General features: G+C 40.7%; 1 protein-coding gene across 4 annotated transcripts in view; it reads right to left on the bottom strand.

The window, feature by feature from the left end:
- The window catches only part of BPHL (biphenyl hydrolase like), a 35,441-nt gene continuing 13,149 nt past the window's right edge, over positions 1 to 22,292 (bottom strand). The window contains exons 4-7 of one of the 4 annotated variants that reach the window (XR_002787624.2): positions 21,083 to 21,236; positions 12,498 to 12,629; positions 9,353 to 9,580; positions 1 to 424 (exon numbers count right to left, since the gene is read on the bottom strand). Coding sequence is in view for 2 of the 4 variants with exons in the window: in XM_003417850.4 (XP_003417898.2) it covers positions 337 to 424; positions 9,457 to 9,580; positions 12,498 to 12,629; positions 21,083 to 21,236 (498 nt within the window). In the remaining 2 variants the exon portion in view is untranslated. The remainder of the gene's footprint in view (positions 425 to 9,352; positions 9,581 to 12,497; positions 12,630 to 21,082; positions 21,237 to 22,292) is intronic. The other 3 variants (XR_010321117.1, XM_003417850.4, XM_023557643.2) reach the window with 3 other exon arrangements.

Here is a 22,292-nt window from a genome sequence, read left to right as displayed (position 1 = left end):
CAGTTAGGAACATTGCATATGCTCTACTGAAAAGAATTTATTTGAAAGTAAAACAAATCATGGTAGGAATACATTTTTTAAGACAATGATAGAAATTTACAACTTGGTGTTAAAAATCAGACTTAATTTTTGTAGCTATTAAAACTAGAGAATGTTCTCAATATGTCCTTATTCTTTCTTGCTTTTACAGCGATCCACATTTGATCAGTAGTAGTCTGAGGTGGGTGAACTCAGGTGGGACTCGGGTGGGATTTTAAAGGCAAAGATCACAGGCAATGACATGATCAAGGCTCCATGCCAAGCAATCACCAGGTCTCAAAACTTCTCAAGGGTATTTCACTGTAGGAAGTCTTCCACTAAGTTGTTGAATTCATTTGCAAAACGTAAATGCAGGTTGTGCTTTCCTTCAGGCATTAGATGCAACCTAATAGCAAAACAGAGCTTTTGATCAATGACACATCATTTAAAAACCTCTTACCCTCCCCATTTCATGAAAATCTAAAGTGAAGAGCTGTTCCCCACCCCCTCTTTTTCACGACTAGTATTGGGGAGAATACTTAAGTTGTATAAACCTGACATGAATACAGCCTTAGGGAAGCCCCCAATGAAAGCCTCTGGGTCTTATGAACAACCAGTAGGTTGGATGTAAGACCTTTCACTCAATAATAACACAACACACACACTGTATTTGGAGCTGCATCATGGTTGAAAAGCATGTGATTTTGTGGTTACTTTACGAAAAATCCAATTTTAGCAAAACTGATTTTAAGAAAGAAGGTTGGGAAGATGATTAAAAAAAGTAATGTGCAGAATCCACTGGATTGGGGTTGGTGAGTTTCTTGGAATATCTAGTGGGGAAACCCAAACCAGAGTCACAACCACCACTGACTTGCTGTTTGAGGTTCCAAACCAGCTTATTTCTGCAAAGTAGCATTTTCAGTGTGGAACACTGGACAGGCTGCAGACATGTGTCCTTGAGCTGTGGGCCCTTTGGTCACTTGTGTGGCTAGTGTGTCTTTTGTTGCCAACCTCACTGTCATCATAAGGCTTCTTCCTTCCAATAGGATTTTGGTCAAATTCGACTGGTCTGCATTTTCTTTCAGTTCTACATTTTATTAGCTATAAAAGCTCAGCAATAATAAAAGTTTAAAACAAAGCTTCTAGGATAAAAGTATAAGTTCAAGCTATTTTGTCCACAATACAACTGGACATTAAAATGCCAGTTACTGTATTTCCTCACTCTCTGATCTCTTAAAGACTGGAGCTGAGAGCTCCAGAGCCTCCACGAGCCTCTGGAGGACTCGCAGGGAAAGAGGCTTCCTGGGAATATGCAGGCTTCTTCCAACTCAGCCAATGGGGAGAGGAGGAGGATATATTGCTGGCATCTTTCAGAGACCGTTGGGGTACCATTAGTAATAAACAGAAGATTCTAAATTCAATATTAATGCTGTTCAGAAAGAAGGATGAGTGGCACCAACACCAAAGTTAGGACCCTGGTTGCTCTACACAAGGACAGACCTTGCAAGGAAGCTCAAAGCCTCCGTTTTTAGGAGTCAGAAAAGAATCAACAGCCAAAGATGCTGAAAGGTCACAGAGGGGCATGCCTAGGCTCAGTTGCATCCCCTAGTTTGCACTAAGTTGGATTCCAAGGCAGGAGCCCCGACCTGCCAAGCTTTAAGTCCTGTGGGGGTGTCCAGTACAGAAGAGGAGCCACCAGCTGGGGGCCCCTTCCTTGGCTGCCCATAGCACTCTTCCTATCATAATCTCAAGACCCCAGGAAAATGAAAATGAGCTCCCCTTCATTACAGATGTGGGACACCCCTTTCTGAGGCATCCTTCAGAACTGCACTGGACTAGGACAGACAGATGTACAGATGACGGTATGAAATTTACTCTTCTCCTTGGTCCCATGCTGGTCATCTCAAGGTCCTAAGTACACCTCCCTCCTTTAGGTCTGATGTGCATTCCTTGTTGGCAACAGTAATCACCATAAAAAAAAAAAAATCACCATAGGCAGGCATAAATACCTAGCCGTGAAGGCAACGTAACTACTCTGTTGGTGACTGAGATTCTCACCCAAATAACAGAAGGATCTCATCATATGCTCCTGGAGAGTGGTTTTCAAACAATCACATCCTCCAGGAAGTATAGGGGCTTTGTTTTATGTTTTGGACTTCTGCATAGGAGTTAAGGAGCCCTGGTGGCACAGTGGTTAAGCGCTCAGCTGCTAACCAATAAGGTTGGGAGTTTGAACCCACCGGCTGCTCTGTGGGAGAAAAGAACAAGTGATCTGCTCCCATAAAGATCACAGCCTTTGAAATCCTATGGGGCAGTTCAACTGTGTCCTACATAGCCACTGTAAGTTGGAATTCACTCAATGGCAATGAGTTTGTTTTTTGGGGTTTACACAGGAGTGTTTTTTTTTTTTTTTTAGGTCTGCTGAACAATTCTGTCCTTTATCTGGCCTTATTCTGAGTGAGAAGACAGTTTGGTATTGTTTCATACATGGTATCCATTTGTTAGCAAATTCTTTGAAGGGGTAGACTGTCTTTAAGTTTAATTATAAATTATAGGTTTAATTATAAATGTCCTTGACAACAAATATCAAGTTCCTTGGAAGCTTGCTCCATGGTTGAGTTGCTTCCATATTGTTGGATGGCTTGGTACGCAGAATCGCATTAGGATTCTGGTGCTCAAGGAATCCATCTTCCTTTTGTGGGTTCCAAATAAGCCAACAATGTTCTAGGCAGGCACATGCCCAACATGAAGGGCTGTTCTAGCTGAGGGAGGTGGTAGGTGGGAAATGCAACCATTCTTAGAAAATCAGCGCTAACAACACTATGCCCTCAGCCCACTGTTTCAAAGAATATTGCTATAAGAAACTTATCTTCCATAAAATAGTCTACCAGAATAATTAACATCTGAACGGTAAGGGGTAAAAAAAAAAAAAAGGGTGTGTTTTTCTCCCATACTGATGCATTCTGTGGCTAGGAGATGGATCTGGAACAAAAAAAACAAACCTGTTGCCATCGAGTCGATTCCGACTCATAGCGACCCTATAAGATAGAGGAGAACTGCCCCATAGGGTTTCCAAGGAGTGCCTGGTGGATTTGAACTGCTGACCGTTTGGTTAGCAGTCGTAGCTCTTAACCATTATACCACCAGGGTTTCAGAATATCTAAATTAAGCTCTTCACAGCCCGACTTCATTGAATCTAGTTCTTTAACGGAACACATTACATTTACTACAAGTGTCAGAGTGCAAAAACCTGGTGTTTCTGAAGCTAGAAGACAATAAGATCATCAAGTAAATTAACCCAGGCATCTTACCATCATATTAAAATAAGAGTATGTTTATGAGAGGCAGCTGTGCTGTAGGGGAATTGTACTATATCTAAAGAAAGAATCTAGGATCTGTCATTTACTAGTTATGCAACCTTGGAAGGTTACTTAACATCTCTCAGTCTTGACTCATCTGTAAAACGGGATAATGATGTATATTCATAAATTTGTTTTAGGGGTAATTAGACATTGTGTGTAAAATGTGTGTAAAAATGCTATATGGATATAGGAATTATAAAGGTGTATGGTGTTGGAAACCCTGGTGGCGTAGTGGTTAAGTGCTACATCTGCTAACTAAGAGGTCGGCAGTTCAAATCTGCCAGGCGCTCCTTGGAAACTCTATGGGGCAGTTCTACTCTGTCCTATAGGGTTGCTATGAGTTAGAATTGACTCGACGGCAGTGGGGTTTTTTATGGTGTTGTTGCTGTAAAGTGCTGTCAGGTTGGTTCTGACTCATAGCGACTCCATGTACAACAGAAAGAGACACTGCCCGGTCCTGCACCATACTCGTAATCATTGCCATGTTTGAGCCCATTGTTGCAGCCACTGTGTCCGGTCCATCTCATTGAGGGTCTTCCTCTTTTTCGTTGACTCTCTACTTTACCAAACATGATGTCTTTCTCCAGGGACTGGCCTCTCCTGATCAAATACCCAAAGTATGTTAGACAAAGCCTCACCATTCCTTCCTCACTTCTAAGGGGTATTCTGGCTGTACTTCTTCCAAGACAGACTTGTCTGTTCTTCTGGCAGTCCATTGTATTTGATATTCTTCACCAACACCATAATTCAAATGCATCAATTCTTCTTGGTCTTCCTTATTCATTGTGTAGCTTCCACATGCATATAAGGTGATTGAAAATATCATGTCTTGGGTCAGGTGTGCCTTAGTCCTCAAAGTGACATCTTTGCTTTTTAACATTTTAAAGAGGTCTTTTGCAGCAGATTTGCCCAATGTAATACATCCTTTGATTTCTTGACTGCTATTTCTATTGGCATTGATTGTAGATCCAAGTAAAATGAAATCCTTGACAACTTCATTATTTTCTCCATTTACCATGATGTGGCTTATTGGTTCAGTTGTTGAGGTATAATCCATACTGAAGGCTGTCATCTTTGATCTTCATCAGTAAGTGCTTCAAGTCCTCTTCACCTTCAGCAAACAAGATTGTGTCATCCAAATATCTCAGGTTGTTAATGAATCTTCCTCCAAACTTAATGCAATGTTCTTCTTCACAAAGTCCAGCTTCTTGGATTATTTGCTCAGCGTTCAGATTGAATAAATATGGTGAAAGGATACAACCCTGATGCACACCTTTTCTGATTTTAAACCATGCAATATTCCCTTGTTCTGTTCAAACGACTGCTTCTTGGTCTATGTGCAGGTTCTGCATGAACACAATTAAGTGTTCTGGAATTTCCATTCTTTGTAATGTTATCCATAATTTGGTATGATCCACACAGTTGAATGCCTTTGCATAGTCAATAAAACACAGGTAAACATCTTTCTGGTATTCTTTGCTTTCAGCCAAGATCCAGCTGGCACCAACAATGATATCCCTTGTTTCACGTCCTCTTCTGAGTCCAGCTTGAATTTCTGGCAATTCCTTGTCAATGTACTGCTGCAACCATTTTTGAATTATCTTCAGTATAATTTTACTTGAGTATGATATTAATGATATTGATCAATAACTTCCACATTCTGTTGGATCACCTTTCTTTGGAATGAGCATGTGTATAGATCTCTTCCAGTTAGCTGGACAGGGAGCTGTCTTCCAAACTTCTTGGCATAGACAAGTGAGCGCTTTCAGCATTGCATCCATTTGTTGAAACATCTCAATTGATATTCTGTCAACTGCTGGCATCTTTTCGCCAATGCCTTCAGTGCAGCTTGGACTTGTCCCTTCAGTACCATCGGTTTATGATAGTAGTATTTGATTGTAAAATAAGAAGCGTTTTTCTCACATTAAAAATTCTCAGAAAGTTTGTTGTTAAAATACGTCATAGAACAGTATAAGTAGGAAGTAGTGGGACTGTTTCTGTGCCTACATTCTCTGCGGGATGGCGGGGGGAGCTTTGAAGAAGGACCATCACAAGTCATGTGAAGCAATGCTGGCACTTCGGAGGCACTGGTTAGTAGAGGGAGACAGGAAGGGAGGGCGGGCAGACACATTTTCTCAGGTGCCGGTAAAGCCAGTTTCAAAAGAATTCGGTCAAATTCCAAAGACGTCCTAAGTAATGGCTGCATCTCTAGAATGAACACATAGTCTCTGAAGGCTCAATGCTCACTTTTATGCTTATTTTCTGTTAGGTGTCATCGAGTCAGTTCTGACTCACAGCGATCCTATGTACCAGAGAACGAAACACTGACCAGTCCTGTGCCATCCTTACAATCGTTGTTAAGCTTGAGCCCATTGTTGCAGCCACTGTATCAATCCATCTCGTTGTGGATCTTCCTCTTTTCCGCTGACCCTGTACTTTACCAAACATGATGTCCTTCTCCAGGGACTGATCCCTCCTGACAACATGTCCAAAGTATATAAGACGCAGTCTTGCCATCTTTGCTTCTAAGGAGCATTCTGGTTCTACTTCTTCCAAGATAGATCTGTTTGTTCTTTTGGCAGTCCATGGTATATTCAATATTCTTCACCAATACTACAATTCGAAGGTGTCGATTCTTCTGCGGTCTTCCTTATTCATTGCCCAGCTTTCAAATGCATATGATGCGACTGAAAATACCATGGCTTGGGTTAGGCGCACCTTAGTCCTCAAAGTGACATCTTTGCTTTTCAACACTTTAAAGAGGTCAGTTGCAGCAGATTTGCCCAATGCAATGTGTCTTTTGATTTCTTGACTGCTGCTTCCATGGCTGTAGATTGTGGATCCCAGTAAAATGAAATCCTGGACAACTTCCATGTTTTCTCCGTTTATCATGATGTTGCTCATTGGTCCAGTTGTGAGGATTTTTGTTTTCTTTATGTTGAGGTGTAATCCATACTGAAGGTCTTTGTTCCTCATTAGTAAGTGCTTCAAGTCCTCTTCACTTTCAGCAAGCAAGGTTGTGTCATCTGCATAACACAGGTTGTTAATAAGTTTTCCTCCAATTCTGATGCCCTGTTCTTCTTCATATAGTCCAGCTTCTCAGGTTATTTGCTCAGCATACAGATTGAACAGGTATTGTGAAAGGATACAACCCTGACGCACACCTTTCTTGACTTTAAACCACTCAGTATTCCCTTGTTCTGTCCAAACAACTGCCTCTTGATCTACGTACAGGTTCCTCATGAGCAAAATTAAGTGTTCTGGAATTCCCATTCTTCACAATGTTATCCATAGTTTGTTATGACCCACACAGTCGAATGCCTTTGCACAGTCAATAAAACACAGGTAAACATCCATATTCTCTGCTTTCAGCTAGGATCCACCTGACCTCAGCAACAATCTCCCTGGTTCCATGTCCTATTCTGAAACCTGCCTGAATTTCTGGCAGTTCCCTGTCGATATACTGCTGCAGCTGCTTTTGAGTGATCTTCAGCAAAATTTTGCTTGCATGTGATATTAATGATATTGTTCGATAACTTCTGCATTCGGTTGGATCACCTTTCTTGGGGGTAGGCATAAATGCAGATCTCTTCCGGTTGGCTGGTCAGGTAGCTGTCTTCCAAATTTCTTGGCATAGACGAGTGAGCACTTCCAGCACTGCATCTGTTTGTTGAAACATCTCAATTGATATTCCATCAATTCCCGGAGCCTTGTTTTTCGCCAATGCCTTCAGTGCAGTTGGACTTCTTCCTTCAGTACCATTGGCTCCTGATCATATGCTACCTCTTGAAATGGTTAAACGTTGACTAATTCTTTTTTGGTATAATGACTCTGTGTATTCCTTCCATCTTCTTTTGATGCTTCCTGCATCATTTAATATTTTCCCCATAGAATCCTTCACTATTGTAACTCGAGGCTTGAATTTTTTCTTCAGTTCTTTTGGCTTGAGAAACGCTGAGCGTGTTCTTCCCTTTTGGTTTTCTATCTCCAGCTCTCTGCACATGTCATGGTAATACTTTGTCTTCTAGAACCACCCTTTGAAATCTTCTGTTCAGTTCTTTTTCTTCATCATTTCTTCCTTTTGCTTTAGCTGTTTAATGCTCGAGAGCAAGTTTGAGAGTCTCCTCTGACATCCATCTTGGTCTTTTCTTTCTTTGGCCTTAGTGGTTGGTGCGTAAATTTGAATAATAGTTATATTAACTGGTCTTCCTTGTAAGCATATGGATATTATCCTATCACTGACAGAGTTGTACTTCAGGACAGATATTGAAATGTTCTTTTTGATGATGAATACAACACCATTCAAGTTGTCATTCCTGGCATAGTAGACTACATAATTGTCTGATTAAAAATGGCCAATACCAGTCCATTTCAGCTCACTAATGACTAGGATATTGATGTTTGTGCATTCCATTTCATTTTTGACAACTTCCAATTTTCCTAGATTCATACTTCATACATTCCAGGTTCCAATTATCCAATGGATGTTTGTGGCTGTTTCTTCTAATTTTGCGTCATGGCACATCAGCAACTGGAGGTCCTGATAGCTTCACTTCATCCACGTCATTAAGGATGACTCTTCTTTGAGGAGGCAGCTCTTCCCCAGTCATCTTTTGAATGCCTTCGAGTCTGGGGGCTCATCTTCTGGCACTATATCAGACAGTGTTCCACTGCTATTCATAAGGTTTTCACTGGCTAATTATTTTCCGAAGTAGACTGCCGGGTCCTTCTTCCTAGTCTGTCTTAGTCTGGAAGCTCAGGTAAAACCTGTCCTCTATGGGTGACCCTGCTGGTATCTGAATACTGCTGGCATACATTCCAGCATCACAGGAACCCACAGTATGACAAACTGACAGACACATTGGGGGGTTTATTTTCTAGAGCTTGTAAAAACCCAGGCCCCCCATCTCCCAGTCAGATCTCATTTCCCCCTCTGGTGTGTGCATCCATCGCACATAAAGGAAACACAGAACTTAGTCAGCTTTGACTTTTCATCTTGACGTAAGTAACAGCAAAGGCTGGCTCCACTATCGGTCAAAGTATTTAAAATATAAATTACTGTTTCACACAAAAAATTTGTGAGATTGAATGACAGAATGTCTGCTGACCTATTTTATAAAGTTCTCAAAAGCCTGAGAGCTTGGTTGGCAGAAATAAAGGCAAAAAGAACAAATGCGTATACCTGCTATTTAACTACAAGTCTTGGTGTGTATTGGTATTTCATGACTCTGAGTAACAGGTTTCTAATTATGGTTATGTACTTACTTAAGGCTGAAGTTACACGAAAAGCTTACAACATAATGTTAAGTAAAAAAAAAGCAGGACCTACAGTTGAATATAGAATATGATTTATTATATATATATATGTAATGACTCCTGGTGGTGCAGTGGTTAAATGCTCGGTTGCTAACTGAAAGGTTTGAAGCCACCAGTTGCTCCATAGGAGAACAAGGTGGCAGTCTGCATCTCTAAAGATTATAGCCTTGGAAACCCTACGGGGCAGTTCTAATCTGTCCTACAGGGTCGCTATGATTCAGAACTGACTCTACAGCAACGGGTTTTTTTTTTTTTTTTTTAACATCTATGTAAAAAAATACTAGAAAGAAAAAACACAAATATTAATAACAATAGTATTTAAATGAGTGATAAGGAATGGGTGAATTTTTTTTCTTTTGATTTTATAAATTTTTTTTTTTACTAAGTAGATAGTTCTTTTAAGTGATGAAAAACTAATCTGAAAATTCACAATTACATCATATTATTTTAATTAACAATGATTGACATAAATCTAAATTATAATCTATGTTAGAATACTATTAGCACATCTGCCATCCAGAACAATAAGAGATATGGATCTGAGAATCTTTTCCTTCCACTTATTGTTTATCCACGAAACAGGGCTTCTTGTTCCCTGTATTTTCATGGTACCTGAAATACAGCAATACTGGCAAAATGGGGGTGAGGGCACATACCTTAAAACCCTCAGCATCTCACCTTTCTTCTCTTCACCATAGTTTGCTCCATTTATTTCCTAAGCCTCTGTGGCACAGAGGGCTGCACTGGGGTCTGGACTTACCGTGACCCTTTCACATGTTTATGGATAAAGTCAGCATGGAAACGTGGGACCAATGGGTCCTTCTCCCCATGCACAATCAAAGTGGGGCACTGAACCAGGGGCAGCAAGTGTCGACAGATATTACCTGAAAAACAGCACGAAGAGATTACTTTAATGTGACCATTTTACATGGTAAAAAGAAGGAATGGAGCTCAGGCACATCTGTAACCCTCTGAACCCCTGTGTTGGTGTCTGTAAAGTCACCCAACTGGATTACATGGCACCTAAGGTCCTTCTGGGAGTCCCTGGGTGGTGCAAATGGCTAATGTACTCAGCTATTCACCAAAAGGTTAGACGTTCAAGTGCACCTAGAAGCACCTCAGAAGAAAGAACTGGAGATCTGCTTCTAGAAAATCAGCCACTGAAAACTCTACGAGCATAGTTCTCCTCTCACACATGGGGTCGCCATGAGCTGGAGTCAACTCCACAACTGGATGTTGGTTTTAAGGTTCCTTACAGCTCTAACATTCTGTGGGTTTCTCTTCAGTTTCTCTGCTCTTGTTTTAAGTTTTACTAGTAAGCAAGCAGTTTTACCTGGTTTAAATGCATAATTCTTGTAAAAACAGTAGGGAAAACAAAGAAACCCACAACTCTTTATGTTACACAGGGGAAGTTCCCAGTTTGGAGAACGATGGTAGGTGGTTGGTGCTTGAAAATCTTTTTTTTTTTACAGTCGCCTCTTAAATGGTAACTGGGGTCCTGGCCAGCCCTCCAAAGGTTATATACCTCCCAATGAAGTTACAATTTACACACTGTAAATAAGGACCCATCCTGCGCCCATTATATCCCTGATGAATATACTTTTGAGCAATTACAAGGACTTAGCCGCCACTTACAACATTTCCAAGGCAAATATGGTAGCGTACAAAGAATCTGGGCTTTGAAGGTGTGCAACCTGGGCTCTGGTTCCTGCACTGCCATTTCTTGTTGGCTCATTAACCCTTGGCCGCCTCCTTGGTCAAACAGGATTAAATGTTGTTCCCTGGGGTTGTCTTGAGGTTGAAAGGAGATGCTGTATCTAAGACTCCTGGCATCCAGCAGGTAGTCTACAAGGTAGTTCCTTGCTCCTTCCATCCTTCCTCCTCAGCCTGTATCAAGGAGAAAGCACTGCAGCTCTGAGGAAGCTGGGAGCCAGGCTACAGAGGCACTGTCCAGGCACCAGGCCTCTCCCCTTCGCAGCTGGGGTGGGGGTTACTGCTTGCTAAATAAGACAGTAGCGTCTCGACAGGGGAAAGACTTCTCTGGGTCTCTGAAACTCCCCTTTCCTGCCCCTGGGGTGACATGCACTGTTCACTGTGCGATGATGATAAAAGTCAGGGTTGCTGAGCATTCACCGTGTGTCAGGCACAAGTCAAACAACGTAATACCTGCTAAACATCTAAAGTAGTTACACATTCTCGCTAATTTAGTATGTATGGTTATTTCTAAATTACTTTCATGCTAATAGTAATAATAATCTTTTATTAAACACTTACTCTGTACTTAGTACTGTGCCAAAGCTTGACACATATGGTTTCATTTAATTCTCACAATGACTTTATGAGGTAGCTATTTTTCATCTCAAGTTTACTGACAAGGAAATGAAGCTTTGTGAAGCTAAGTAATCTACCCAAACCTACTCTAACAGCAAAACAAGTGGCAAGGCCAGAGTCCAGACCCAGGTTTGTATGAGTCCAAAGCTGTGCGGTCAATCCCTGTCCTGTATGATCATCCATGAACTGAGGGCACACCGATGACAACAATACTCCTGTGACATCAGCTAGTACAGAAGGCAAGTCAGCAATCCACCAGCTGCTCCTCCATGCAAGAACCATGTGGCAGTCTGCTTCTGTGAAGATTACAGCCTTGGAAACCCTATGGGGCAGCTCTACTTTGTCCTATAGGGTGGCTATGAGTTGGAATCAACTTGATGGCAATGGACAGGGAGAGGGGGGTGGATTTAGAGCCTCGAAATCATGACATATTTTTTTACTTGTTCTGCTTTACCTTTGAATCTTCCTACATTTTCACTGCTCCCTTCAATGAAGCATAAAAGCTTACAGTTAACAAATCTGCCTTCTTTAATGGAATGCTCTCTTAGACACTGCCTTATGGAACTTTTTGTTTAAGAGCTGAGGGAAGCATATTTCCAGGATCTGTTTCTATGGGTGGACACTACATTTGAACAGGGTCATTATAAAGCACATATTTGCTGTTCTGAAGTGAAAACAAGAAAGAGTAACACATCCAAATGCCCTTTGCATTGTGAAAGTTGTGACTAATGACATTCTGAAAATCATTATCTAATAGATCAAATTGGTACTTCAATGACAGCCATTTTTAAATTGAATGAGTTCCAGGATTAGATTTTAGTTTCTCTATTCTTTCAGCAATTAAAAAAAGAAAAACGAAAGATTACAAATGTAAATAGTTACATTAAAAAAACTGTAATTCAGAATTTCTCTTGGAGATGTCAATTCTTATTATAAATGGAAAACTTTTTAATTTTTCAGATAAAGAAAAGAGACATATGTTCATGGCTAAGGCTGTATAACTTAGTTCTGAAGATGGAAAAAACTTGGAACTCTTAACCTCATGTAATTCTGCTGGAGCTGAAGGTCATGACTGAAAGTCCCTCCTTTTTGTCCTAGTTAACAGGAGGAAGTGCAACAAGGAAAAAACATGGTATATACTGAGGCTTGTTTGCTTTTTAATTATCCATCCCAGAAATAGAAAACAGAAACTATGGGAGGCTTCTAGAGCATTATTTTGTCACCACGTGCACACAGAAAACTGGAAGGAAAAGAGAACATGAACCTTTATATATCCAGTTCTGTCTCTAGTTTAAGGCAGATTTATTATACAATAAGCTGCACTGTATACAATACTAATACTCTCTTTTCACACAGCAGTGTGTCATGATAATCTGTGAATTCGTAGAAGATTCCAAAGTATCAGGAGAGAAACTCAGGAGTCCTCACACTCTCTAATCGGCCGAGGAACAGAAATTTTATGCAACCCACCGTCTGGCAGATGTTTGAACTGCAGAATGCCGTCCACCCACTTTTCACATGTTTGAGCAAAGTAGTCGTACCCATATAGGGCTTCTAGAGGCTTTCTTGTTCTCTCGCTCCACTTAGAAACATCTCGGATCGCTGGAGAACAGAAGAGTGGACAGTGCTAAGTGTTGTCTTTAAACACTCCAATCCCATCCCCCTCAGAGCCATTGTATTCGGGCTGTGTCTGCTGGAACACTGCCCAGATGCCCACATGGCTTATTCCTTACTACACCCAGATTTCTGCTCAGACACCACAGAGCCTTCCCTGGCCACCCTCCCTACAAGAGCATCCCTAAAATATACCACCCTCTACCCACCCACTCTGCTTCATGCTCAGCTCTCCCTCATTGTGCTCCGGGTACGGTACCCAAGTCATGTTCTGTCACCCCTACGTCATCAGCTCCACAAAGGTAGGGGCTCTGCTTTGTCCAGCCCCAGAGCCTAGACCAATGCCTGGCACAAAAGAGGCACAGAATAAACATGGATGAAGGGAATGACATGTGATCTGCATTGAACACTTTCTACTAAAGGTATAGAAACAGTCCTCTGACTAGGTTCACCTGAGTATGAACGACTCTCTCTCTCTACATATATATATAAAAAAGATACATATAATGTTTATATATCTTTTATATATATAAAAATATATATATGAAGTTTCTTCCTCCCAGATAGATTTACGTACATTGAGAAAAGCAGCCAAAACCACTAATTTCAAACTATATTGCAGCTGATTCACTGTTTAAAAAAAAAAGCTAAAAACCACTTTTATTTTTTTTATTTTGTTGAGAAAACACACATCAATTCAACAGTTTCTACATATAAATTCAGCGCTATTGATTACATTCTTCGAGTTGTGAAACCATTCTCACCTTTTCCGTGTTCTTCCTCCTCCATTAATATAAACCCACTGCCCCTAAGGTTTCTATCTAATCTTCGAAGTTGCTGTTGTAACTTTGATACCGTGTAGATAGTACTTAAAAGAACACAATGCTCAAGGCAGATATTTTTTACTAGTTAAGCTAAACTACTGTTTGGTTTTAAGAAGACCTCAGGGGATATTTTTGGTTTAAGGTTAGGTATTATCTAACAGTAATAATTTCAGGGGTTCATCCATCCTCCACAGCTCCAGAAAGTCTGCAGTCCATAAGAATGAAATTCTATTCTGCATTTCCCCCCTTTTAATCAGAACTCTTTTATAGAATCTTTGATCAAAATGTTCATAATGGTAGCCGGGCACCATCCAGTTCTTCCGGTCTCACAGCAAAGAAGGCAGTTGTTGTTCAGGGAGGCAATTAACCACACATTCCATATCCTCCTCCTATTCCTGATTCTCCTTTTTCCTCTGTTGCTCAGGTGAATAGAGATCAATTGCTGTGCCTTGGGTGGCCGCTTGCAAGTTTTTAAGACTTCAGGCACCATACAATGAACTAGGAGGTAGAACCAAAAACCAAAACCCATTGCCGTTGAGTCGATTCTGACTCATAGAGACCCTAGAGAACAGAGTGGAACTGCCCCATATGGTTTCCAAGGAGCACCTGGTGGATTTGAACTGCATACCTTTTGGTTAGCAGCCACAGTTTTTAGCCACTACGCCACCAGAGTTTCAGAAACACTAAACATGTTACTAGGCCAATTAACTGGGGTGTCCCATGAAACCATGACCCTAAACCTCCAAACCTAGGAGCCAAATCCTGTGAGGTAAAAACCACCTTTAAAATAAATAAATTCTGTAGCCCAACCTTTCCCATTTTTCTATAAACACATTGTGATAATTTAAAGATTCTAACGCCCTTGAGCAGGTCCCAGGGTAGCATAAATGGTTTGCTCTCGGCTACTAAGTTGGTGGTTTGAATCCACTGAGAAGCACTGCAGAAGAAACAACTGACGATCTACTTCCATAAAGATCACAGCCAAGAAAATCCTATGAAACAGTTCTACTCCATAGCACATGGAGTGGCCATGTGTTAGAATTGACTCGCTGGCAAAAGATTTGGTTTTGGTTGGTAATTCTTGGTTCTGTAGTGGGCTGGTAGGTGTCACAATCTATACATGTTATATGTATCAAATATTACACAATAAAATTAATAAATACTAAATTTATTTAATATTTATTATTAAATAAATTAATCAGTTAATTTAAAAACTGCATTACAAAAAAAGTGCCCTGTAATGTGAAGGCCAAGATGTTTTAAGAACCAAGTTGGCTAATGTTCAATGTGAAGATGTCTTCCTTGCTAAGATGCAAAATCCTCCTCTTGGAACAGCAAGAAATCCTTAAAACAAACTAATTCAGTAAAAGCTGGCATTTTGAGAAAAAGAGCTATCTACGGGAATGTAAAATCACAGGCAAGGCCCTAGACTTCTACAGGAACTATTACCTAAATCTCAAGGAGAGAAATCCAGCTACAGCTGGGATAAGCCAGATGTTCACACTGTGGTTAACAACACAGGCATGGAGTTCAGACTGCCTGGGTTTCAATCCCAGCTCCTGAACTTACTGGCTCTGGGTCTGGGACACTGAACAAATTACTTAATGTCTCTGTGCTGGCTTCCTTATCTGAAAATGAGAATTATAATAATATTCTGGGGTAAAGAATAAATAAGTGAATGCATGAAATGTGCTAACAACTGTGTGGCATATAACAAGCACTCATAAATGTTGTATATGTTTACTTCTATTAAGTATTTCAAGAGGAAGCCATTTTACCCCGAAATATAATTCTCACTAAAACAAAAATGTAGGAATTGTGTTAAAAGTTGAATTCCCAAATAAACATTTGAATCAAATTGTTTGCGAATGCTGGGAAAAAAAAAAAAAATTTGTATCTCAAGAGAAACTGATATATTTATTTTTGAGCACATAATTTGCTAATCACGGGAATCATAATGAAGAAAATGCATTCACTCATGATTGATTAACGAACTAATCCAGTGAACGTGATCTGAGCCTGCTGTGCTAGTCACAGCACATGTAAACTCAACTAGGTCATGGTCTCTGCACATATGGCCCTCACAGCAACAAAGTCGAATGGCTTCCTTTGCTCAGGAGAGATACTTTTCCTCTGAACCAGTAGGAAAATAATAAAGACAATCAGGAGGATAGATTAGGATTGCAACTATATCAGGTTTATCACACAAGAGTCTAATAGTTCTTGACCAAACAGAAAGACTGGTAAAGAGCTAAGATTCTACAATAGAACATTACCATTAAGTAGCTTAATCAAGTCTTGTGAACTACAAAATAGCTGAAAAAGACTAGACTTGTGATATTTTAGTGCAGGTGTCCACAAGCTTTTTCTGTAAAGGGACAGACAGAAAATATTTTAAGCTCTGCAGGGCAAGAGGCAAAATACAGCGAGGGAAACTCCTGCCCTGCCTAGCTCTAATTGTCTAGTGTGGGTCATCTGAGGCTGCCGTTTAATAGAAACATACTCAGGACAAAAAGCCACTGGCTGAAGGGAAGGCACCTGGTGGGCTGGGGCAAGTTGGGGATGTGTGCCTACCACTGTCAGTTTCACTGTCTACCTCAGTGACACCCAGATCCTGGCACACCCTTCTCTGTTCCCAGAGAGCCCGAATACAATCTGAGCAGCTGGCTGGAGGTAAGGGGACTCAATGGGTTTCCAACCCCCAAACTGAAATTCATGACTCAGTGCTTCGCAGTGGCCACCAGCGCAGGCCCTGGCCAACAGCAAGACAGCCAGCCACCAGGCATCAGCACTGGAAGTAGAGGGGGAAACAGGCAAAGAGGGCACCCCAGCTTGCACTCAGTGGCTCACAGCACTAGCTCGTTAAATCAGTGCCTTAACAAAAACAGGTGGCAGGCTGGATTTGGCACATGGGCTGTAGTTTGCTGACTCCTTTTCTAGTGCCTCGAAAAAACTTCAAAGATAAAAAATAATACACCCTGACCAAGTGGGACTCATACCAGGTATGCAAGGATAGTTTAACATAAGAAAATCAGTCAATGTAATCCACCACATAAACAGAACAAAATAAAAGAATCACATGATGTCAGGGACTGAATTGTGTCCCCCCAAATATCTGTCAACTTGGCTAGGTCATTATTCCCAGTATTGTATGATTGTCTACTATTTTATCATCTGATGTGATTTCCCCATGTGTTATAAATCCTGTCACTATGATGTAATGAGATGGATTAGTGGCAGTTATATTGATGAGATCTACAAGATTAGATAGTGTCTTAAGCCAGTCTCTTTTGAGATATAAAAGAGAAAAGCAAGCAGAGAGACAAGGGGACCTCATACCACCAGGAAAGCAGTGCTGGGAGTAGAGCATGTCCTTTGGACCTGAGGTTCCTGTGCTGAGATGCTCCCAGACCAAGAGAAGACTAGTTCATCACAAGGACCTTCCTCCAGAGCCAAAACAGAGAGAAAGCCTTCCCCTGGAGCTGGAACCCTGAATCTGGACTTCTAGCCTACCGGACTTTGAGAGAATAAACTTCTCTTTGTTAAAGCCATTCACTTGTGGTATTTCTGTTATAGCAGCACTAGATGATCAGGACACACGATCATCTCAATCAAGGCAGAAAAGGCATTTGATAAAGTTCAACACCCATTCCTGATAAAAACTGTCAATAAAATAGGAATAGAAGGGAAATTCCTAAACATAATAAAGGGCATCTATACAAAACCAACAGCCAGCATCATTCTCAACAGAAAGAGGCTGAAAGCATTTCCCTGAGAGCAGAAGCAAGACAAGGATGCCCTTTACCACCACTCCTACTTAACATTGTGCTGGAAGTCCTAGCTAGAGCAATAAGACAAGAAAAAGAAATAAAGGGCATCCAAATTGGAAAGGAAGAAGTAAAATTATCCCTATTTGCAAATGATATGATACAATACATAGAGAACCCCAAAGCTTCCACAAGAAAAGATTCAGCAGAGTAGCAGGATATAAGGTCAGCATACAGAAATTAGTTGGATTCCTATATGTGAACAACAAGACTTTGAAAAGGAAATCAGGAATACTATTTATAATAGTCCCTAAAAGATAAAATACTTAGGGATAAATCTAACCAGGGATGTAAAAGACCTATACAAGGAAAACTATAAAACACTATTGGAAAAAACCAAGAGACCTACATAAACGGAAAAACATACCATAGATAGGAAGACTCAACACTGTGAAAATGTCAATTCTACCCAAAGCAATCTACAGATACAATGCATTGCTGATCCAAATATCAACAGCATTCTTTAACGAGATGGAAAAACTAATCACTAACTTTATACGGAAAAGTAAGAAACCTCAGGTAAACAAAGCATTACTGAAGAAAAAGAACAGTAAGAGACCTTACCTACCTGGTCTCAGAACCTAAAATACAGCCACAGTTGTCAAAAGAGTCTCGTACTGTTACAAACACAGACCAATGGAACAGAATCGAGAACCAGACGTAAATCCATCCATCTATGGTCAGCTGATTTTTGACAAAGAAGCAAATCCATTAAATGAGGAAAAGACAGTCTTTTTAACAAATGGTGCTGGCAAAACTGTATGTCCATCTGTAAAAAAAATGAAACACAAGCATACCTCATACCATACACAAAAACTAACTCAAAATGAATCAAAGACCTAAATATAAAACCTAAAACAATAAAGAACATGGAAGAAAAAACAGGGAAAATACTAGGGGCCCTAATACATGGCATAAATATAATACAAACCATAACTAACAATGCGCAAACACCAGAAGATAAGCGAGGTAACTGGGAGCTCCTAAAAATTAAACACTTTAATGCTCATCAAAAGACTTCACCAAAAGAGTAAAAAGAGAATCTACAGACTGGGAAAAAAATTTTGGCTACCACATAGCTGACAAAGGTTAATCTCTAAAATCTACAGAAAACATCAACAACAAAAAGACAAAATAATCCAATTAAAAAACAGGCAAATGATATGAGAGATGTTTCACCAAAGACATTTAGGTGGCTAACGGACACAATGAGGAAATTCTCGTGATTACTAGCCATTAAACCAAACCAAAACCAAACCCAGTGCCGTCGAGTGAATTTCGACTCATAGCAACCCTATAGGACAGAGTAGAACTGTCCCATAGAGTTTCCAAGGAGCACCTGGTGGATTTGAACTGCCAACACTTTGGTTAGCACCCATGGCACTTAACCACTACGCCACCAGGGTTTCCCCACTTGCCATTAGAGAAATGCAAATCAAAACTACAATGAGATACCATCTTACCCCAGCATTACTAGCACTAAAAAAAAAAAAAAAACAGAAAATAACAAATGTTGGAGAGGTTGCAGGGAGAATGTAAAATGGTACGACCACTATGGAAAACAATACGGGGCTACCTTAAAAAGCTAGAAACAGAAATACCGTATAATCCAGCCATCCCACTCCTAGGAATATATCCTAGAGAAATAACAGTCAGTACTTTTTTTTTTTTTTACATGAATAGACATCCGCACGCCCACGTTCACTGTAGCATTACTCACAATAGCAAAAAGACAGAAATAACCTAAATGCCCCTTGTGGACGGAACTGTGTCCCCCCAGAAATGTGCATCAACTTGGTTAGGCCATGATTTCCAGTACTGTGTGATTATCCACCATTTTGTCATCTAATGTGATTTTCCTAAGTGTTGTAAATCCTACCTCTATGATGTTAATGCGGTGGGATTAGAGGCAGTTATGTTAATGAGGCAGGACTCAATCTACAAGATTAGGTTGTATCTTTAGTCCATCTCTTGAGATATAAGAGAGAAGTGAGCAGATACAGGAGGACCTCATACCACCAGGAAACAACAGCCAGGGTCCCTGTGCTGAGAAGCTGCTAGTCCAGGGGAAGACTGATGACAAGGACCTCCCTCCAGAGCCAACAGTAAGAGAAACCCTCCCCTGGAGTTGATGCCCTGAATTTGGACTTCTAGCCCATTAGACTGTGAAAGAGCAAATCTCTCTTTGTTGAAGCCATCCATTTGTAGTATTTCTACTATAGTGGCACTAGATAACTAAGATACACAGAATGGTATACTACACAACAATAAAGAACAATGATAAATCTTCAAAACATCTCACAACATGGATGCATCTGGAGGGCATTATGCTGAGTGAAATAAGTCAATCACAAAATGACAAATATTATAAGAAATCACTATTATAAAAACCCAAGAAAAAGTTTATACACAGAAAAACAATCTTTGATGGTTACCAGCGAGGGCTGGGGAGGGGAAATCAGTAACTAGATAATAGGCAAGTTTTAACTTTGGTGAAAGGAAAGACAACACACAATATAGGGAAAGTCAGCACAACTTGACTAAGGCAAAACCAAAGAAGCTTCCTAGACACACATCCAATCCCTTAGGGACTGAGTTACTGGTCTCATGGGACATATATATCAACTGGTATAAAATAGTTCATATAGAATATGTTCTACAACCTACTCCAGTTAAGTAGCATCTGGGGTCTTAAAAGTTTGGGAGCAGCCATCTAAGAAACATCTGTTGGTCCCACACTGTCTGGAGCAAAGGAGAATGAAGAAAACAAAAGACACAAGGAAGATATTAGTCTAAAAGACTAACAGACCACAATTACCACAGCCTCCACCAGCCTGAGCCCTGAATTAGATGATGCCTGGCTACCACCAACAACCACTCTGACAGGGATCATAATAGAGGGTTCTAGACAGAGATGGAGAAAAGTGTAGAACAAAATTCAGACTCACAAAAAAAAAAAAAAAAAAAAAAAAGACTGACAGAGACTGGAGGAACCCCCAGGACTACGGTCCCCAGACACCTTCTAACTCAGAACTGAAGCCATTCCGAAAATCCACCTTTTGGCTAAATATTAGACAGGCCTATAAAACAAACAGTAACACATGTGAGCAACGTGTTTCTTAGTTCAATCAAGTATATGAGACAAAATCGGCAACACCCGCCCAAAAGCAAAGATGAGAAGGCAGGGAGGGGCAGGAAAACTGGATGAATGGACCCGGAGAACCTGGGATGGAAAGGGGGAAAGTGCTGGCACATTGCAAGGACTGCAGCCAATATCACAAAACCATTTGTGTGTAAATTTCTGAATGAGGAACTACTTTGCATTGTAAACTTTCACCTAAAACACCACCACCAACAAACAAACCTCCAAGGCAAGCTTGAAGGACAACCTTAAAAACTGCAAGTGGAACAGAAGTTCTTTGAATAAAAATGTAAGGTTTCATACTGGAATACAATACTCCCTGTTACGCTGTCACGTTACCTTAGATGAGGTTTTTAGCAACACTGCCTGGGCCCCCCTCTTCCTTGAGGTTCACTATCAGTAGGAATGTAAATAGTGATTTTACTTAGCCTTTTCCAGAGTCATAAAAGTTTCACTTCTAAAAATAGCCTTAAAACATGGGCTGGTCAAATTGCACTACTTTTCTGAGAATCTGTCATTCTTCTCCTGGCAGAACCGAGAACTGAAAGCAGAGTTGTGACTTGTCTGTCATAGCTTAATTAGCAGATGCGAAGCGAAAGGACAGGGAAGGGTCCTGGTGGCCGTGCCATGGCCAGTTCCTGGACCTACCCTGGTAGATGACTTCGTCCTCACCAGTGACGTAGGCATTGGCCCCCCAGATCACCATCTTGTTGATGTAAGATGGGTATTTTGCAGCCACAATGAGTGCTGTTATCCCACCATCGCTCCATCCCAGCAGAGAGACCTTTGAAAACTTCAGTGTCTGTGACAAATTCAACAGAGTGCACAATGAACAATCCTAGAGTCTGCCATTTGATGACATAATATTTCCTCACCATTAGTTTTGGTGTAAATTTAAGTGTCATAAAACCCTGAGTACATAGTGTTGCTTTGAACTATGAAAGAGCTACATCTCTGGTTGGAGAAAACCTCCAGGAACTAGAAACAATTGAGACCAGGTGTACTTGGCTAAGACAAATACAATGTGTACACGTGTGTGCATACTTGTGCAAGGACAGTCTGCAGGATGCAAGCATGTTAGTATGTAGATCAGAGAGGGGAACTTTCGATTTGCTGGAAGAACTAAAGTAACTGCACCTGGTAATCCCCACTGATGGCAACTGTAGGAGGCACTGGCTAGAGATAGGCTGGAAAAGAACAGTACCATAAGGAGCTCATGTTAGTTCTAGGGTGATCAATCAGGGTCTGGAAAAATGTGACTGGCAGGGAAAACGAACAAAGATTAAATCTGAGAGACGCTGCCTAGAAGTAAAAACAGAAATAATGTGAAAATTAATGGTAAGAAATTAACAAATACCGATCCAAGATACCATGAATAACAATTTGGCATGATCTTGTAAACATGAACATTTGCATCTCCTAAACCTAGCAAGGAAACCCTGGTGGCCTAGTGGTTCAGTGCTACAGTTGCTAACCAAAAGGTCAGCAGTTCAAATCCACCAGGTGCTCCTTGGAAACTCTATGGGGCAGTTCTACTCTGTCCTATAGGGTCACTTTAAGTCGAGCTGACTCGACAGCAACAGGTTTTTAAACCTATCAAGTCATCTGCTAAATCCTATGAAACCCCTGCACATGTACCCTAGGAGATACGTCCAAGATGTCCACACAGCAGTGTTCGTAACAGCAAGAAAACAGAACAGCTAAAATGTCTACGGACATGTTCACTGCACTGTTAATAATCGCAACGAAACAAAACAGCTCTTAAAAATAAAGTTAACAGTCTACCCTCAGAAGCTAGGTGAAATGACACTAGGACATCCATGCAATTGAATACTAAAAAACTCAGTGCTGTTGAGTC

This window comes from Loxodonta africana, chromosome 1 (genome assembly GCF_030014295.1).
Source record: "Loxodonta africana isolate mLoxAfr1 chromosome 1, mLoxAfr1.hap2, whole genome shotgun sequence".
NCBI lineage: Eukaryota > Metazoa > Chordata > Mammalia > Proboscidea > Elephantidae > Loxodonta > Loxodonta africana.
This window is presented reverse-complemented; position numbering and strand designations above follow the sequence as displayed.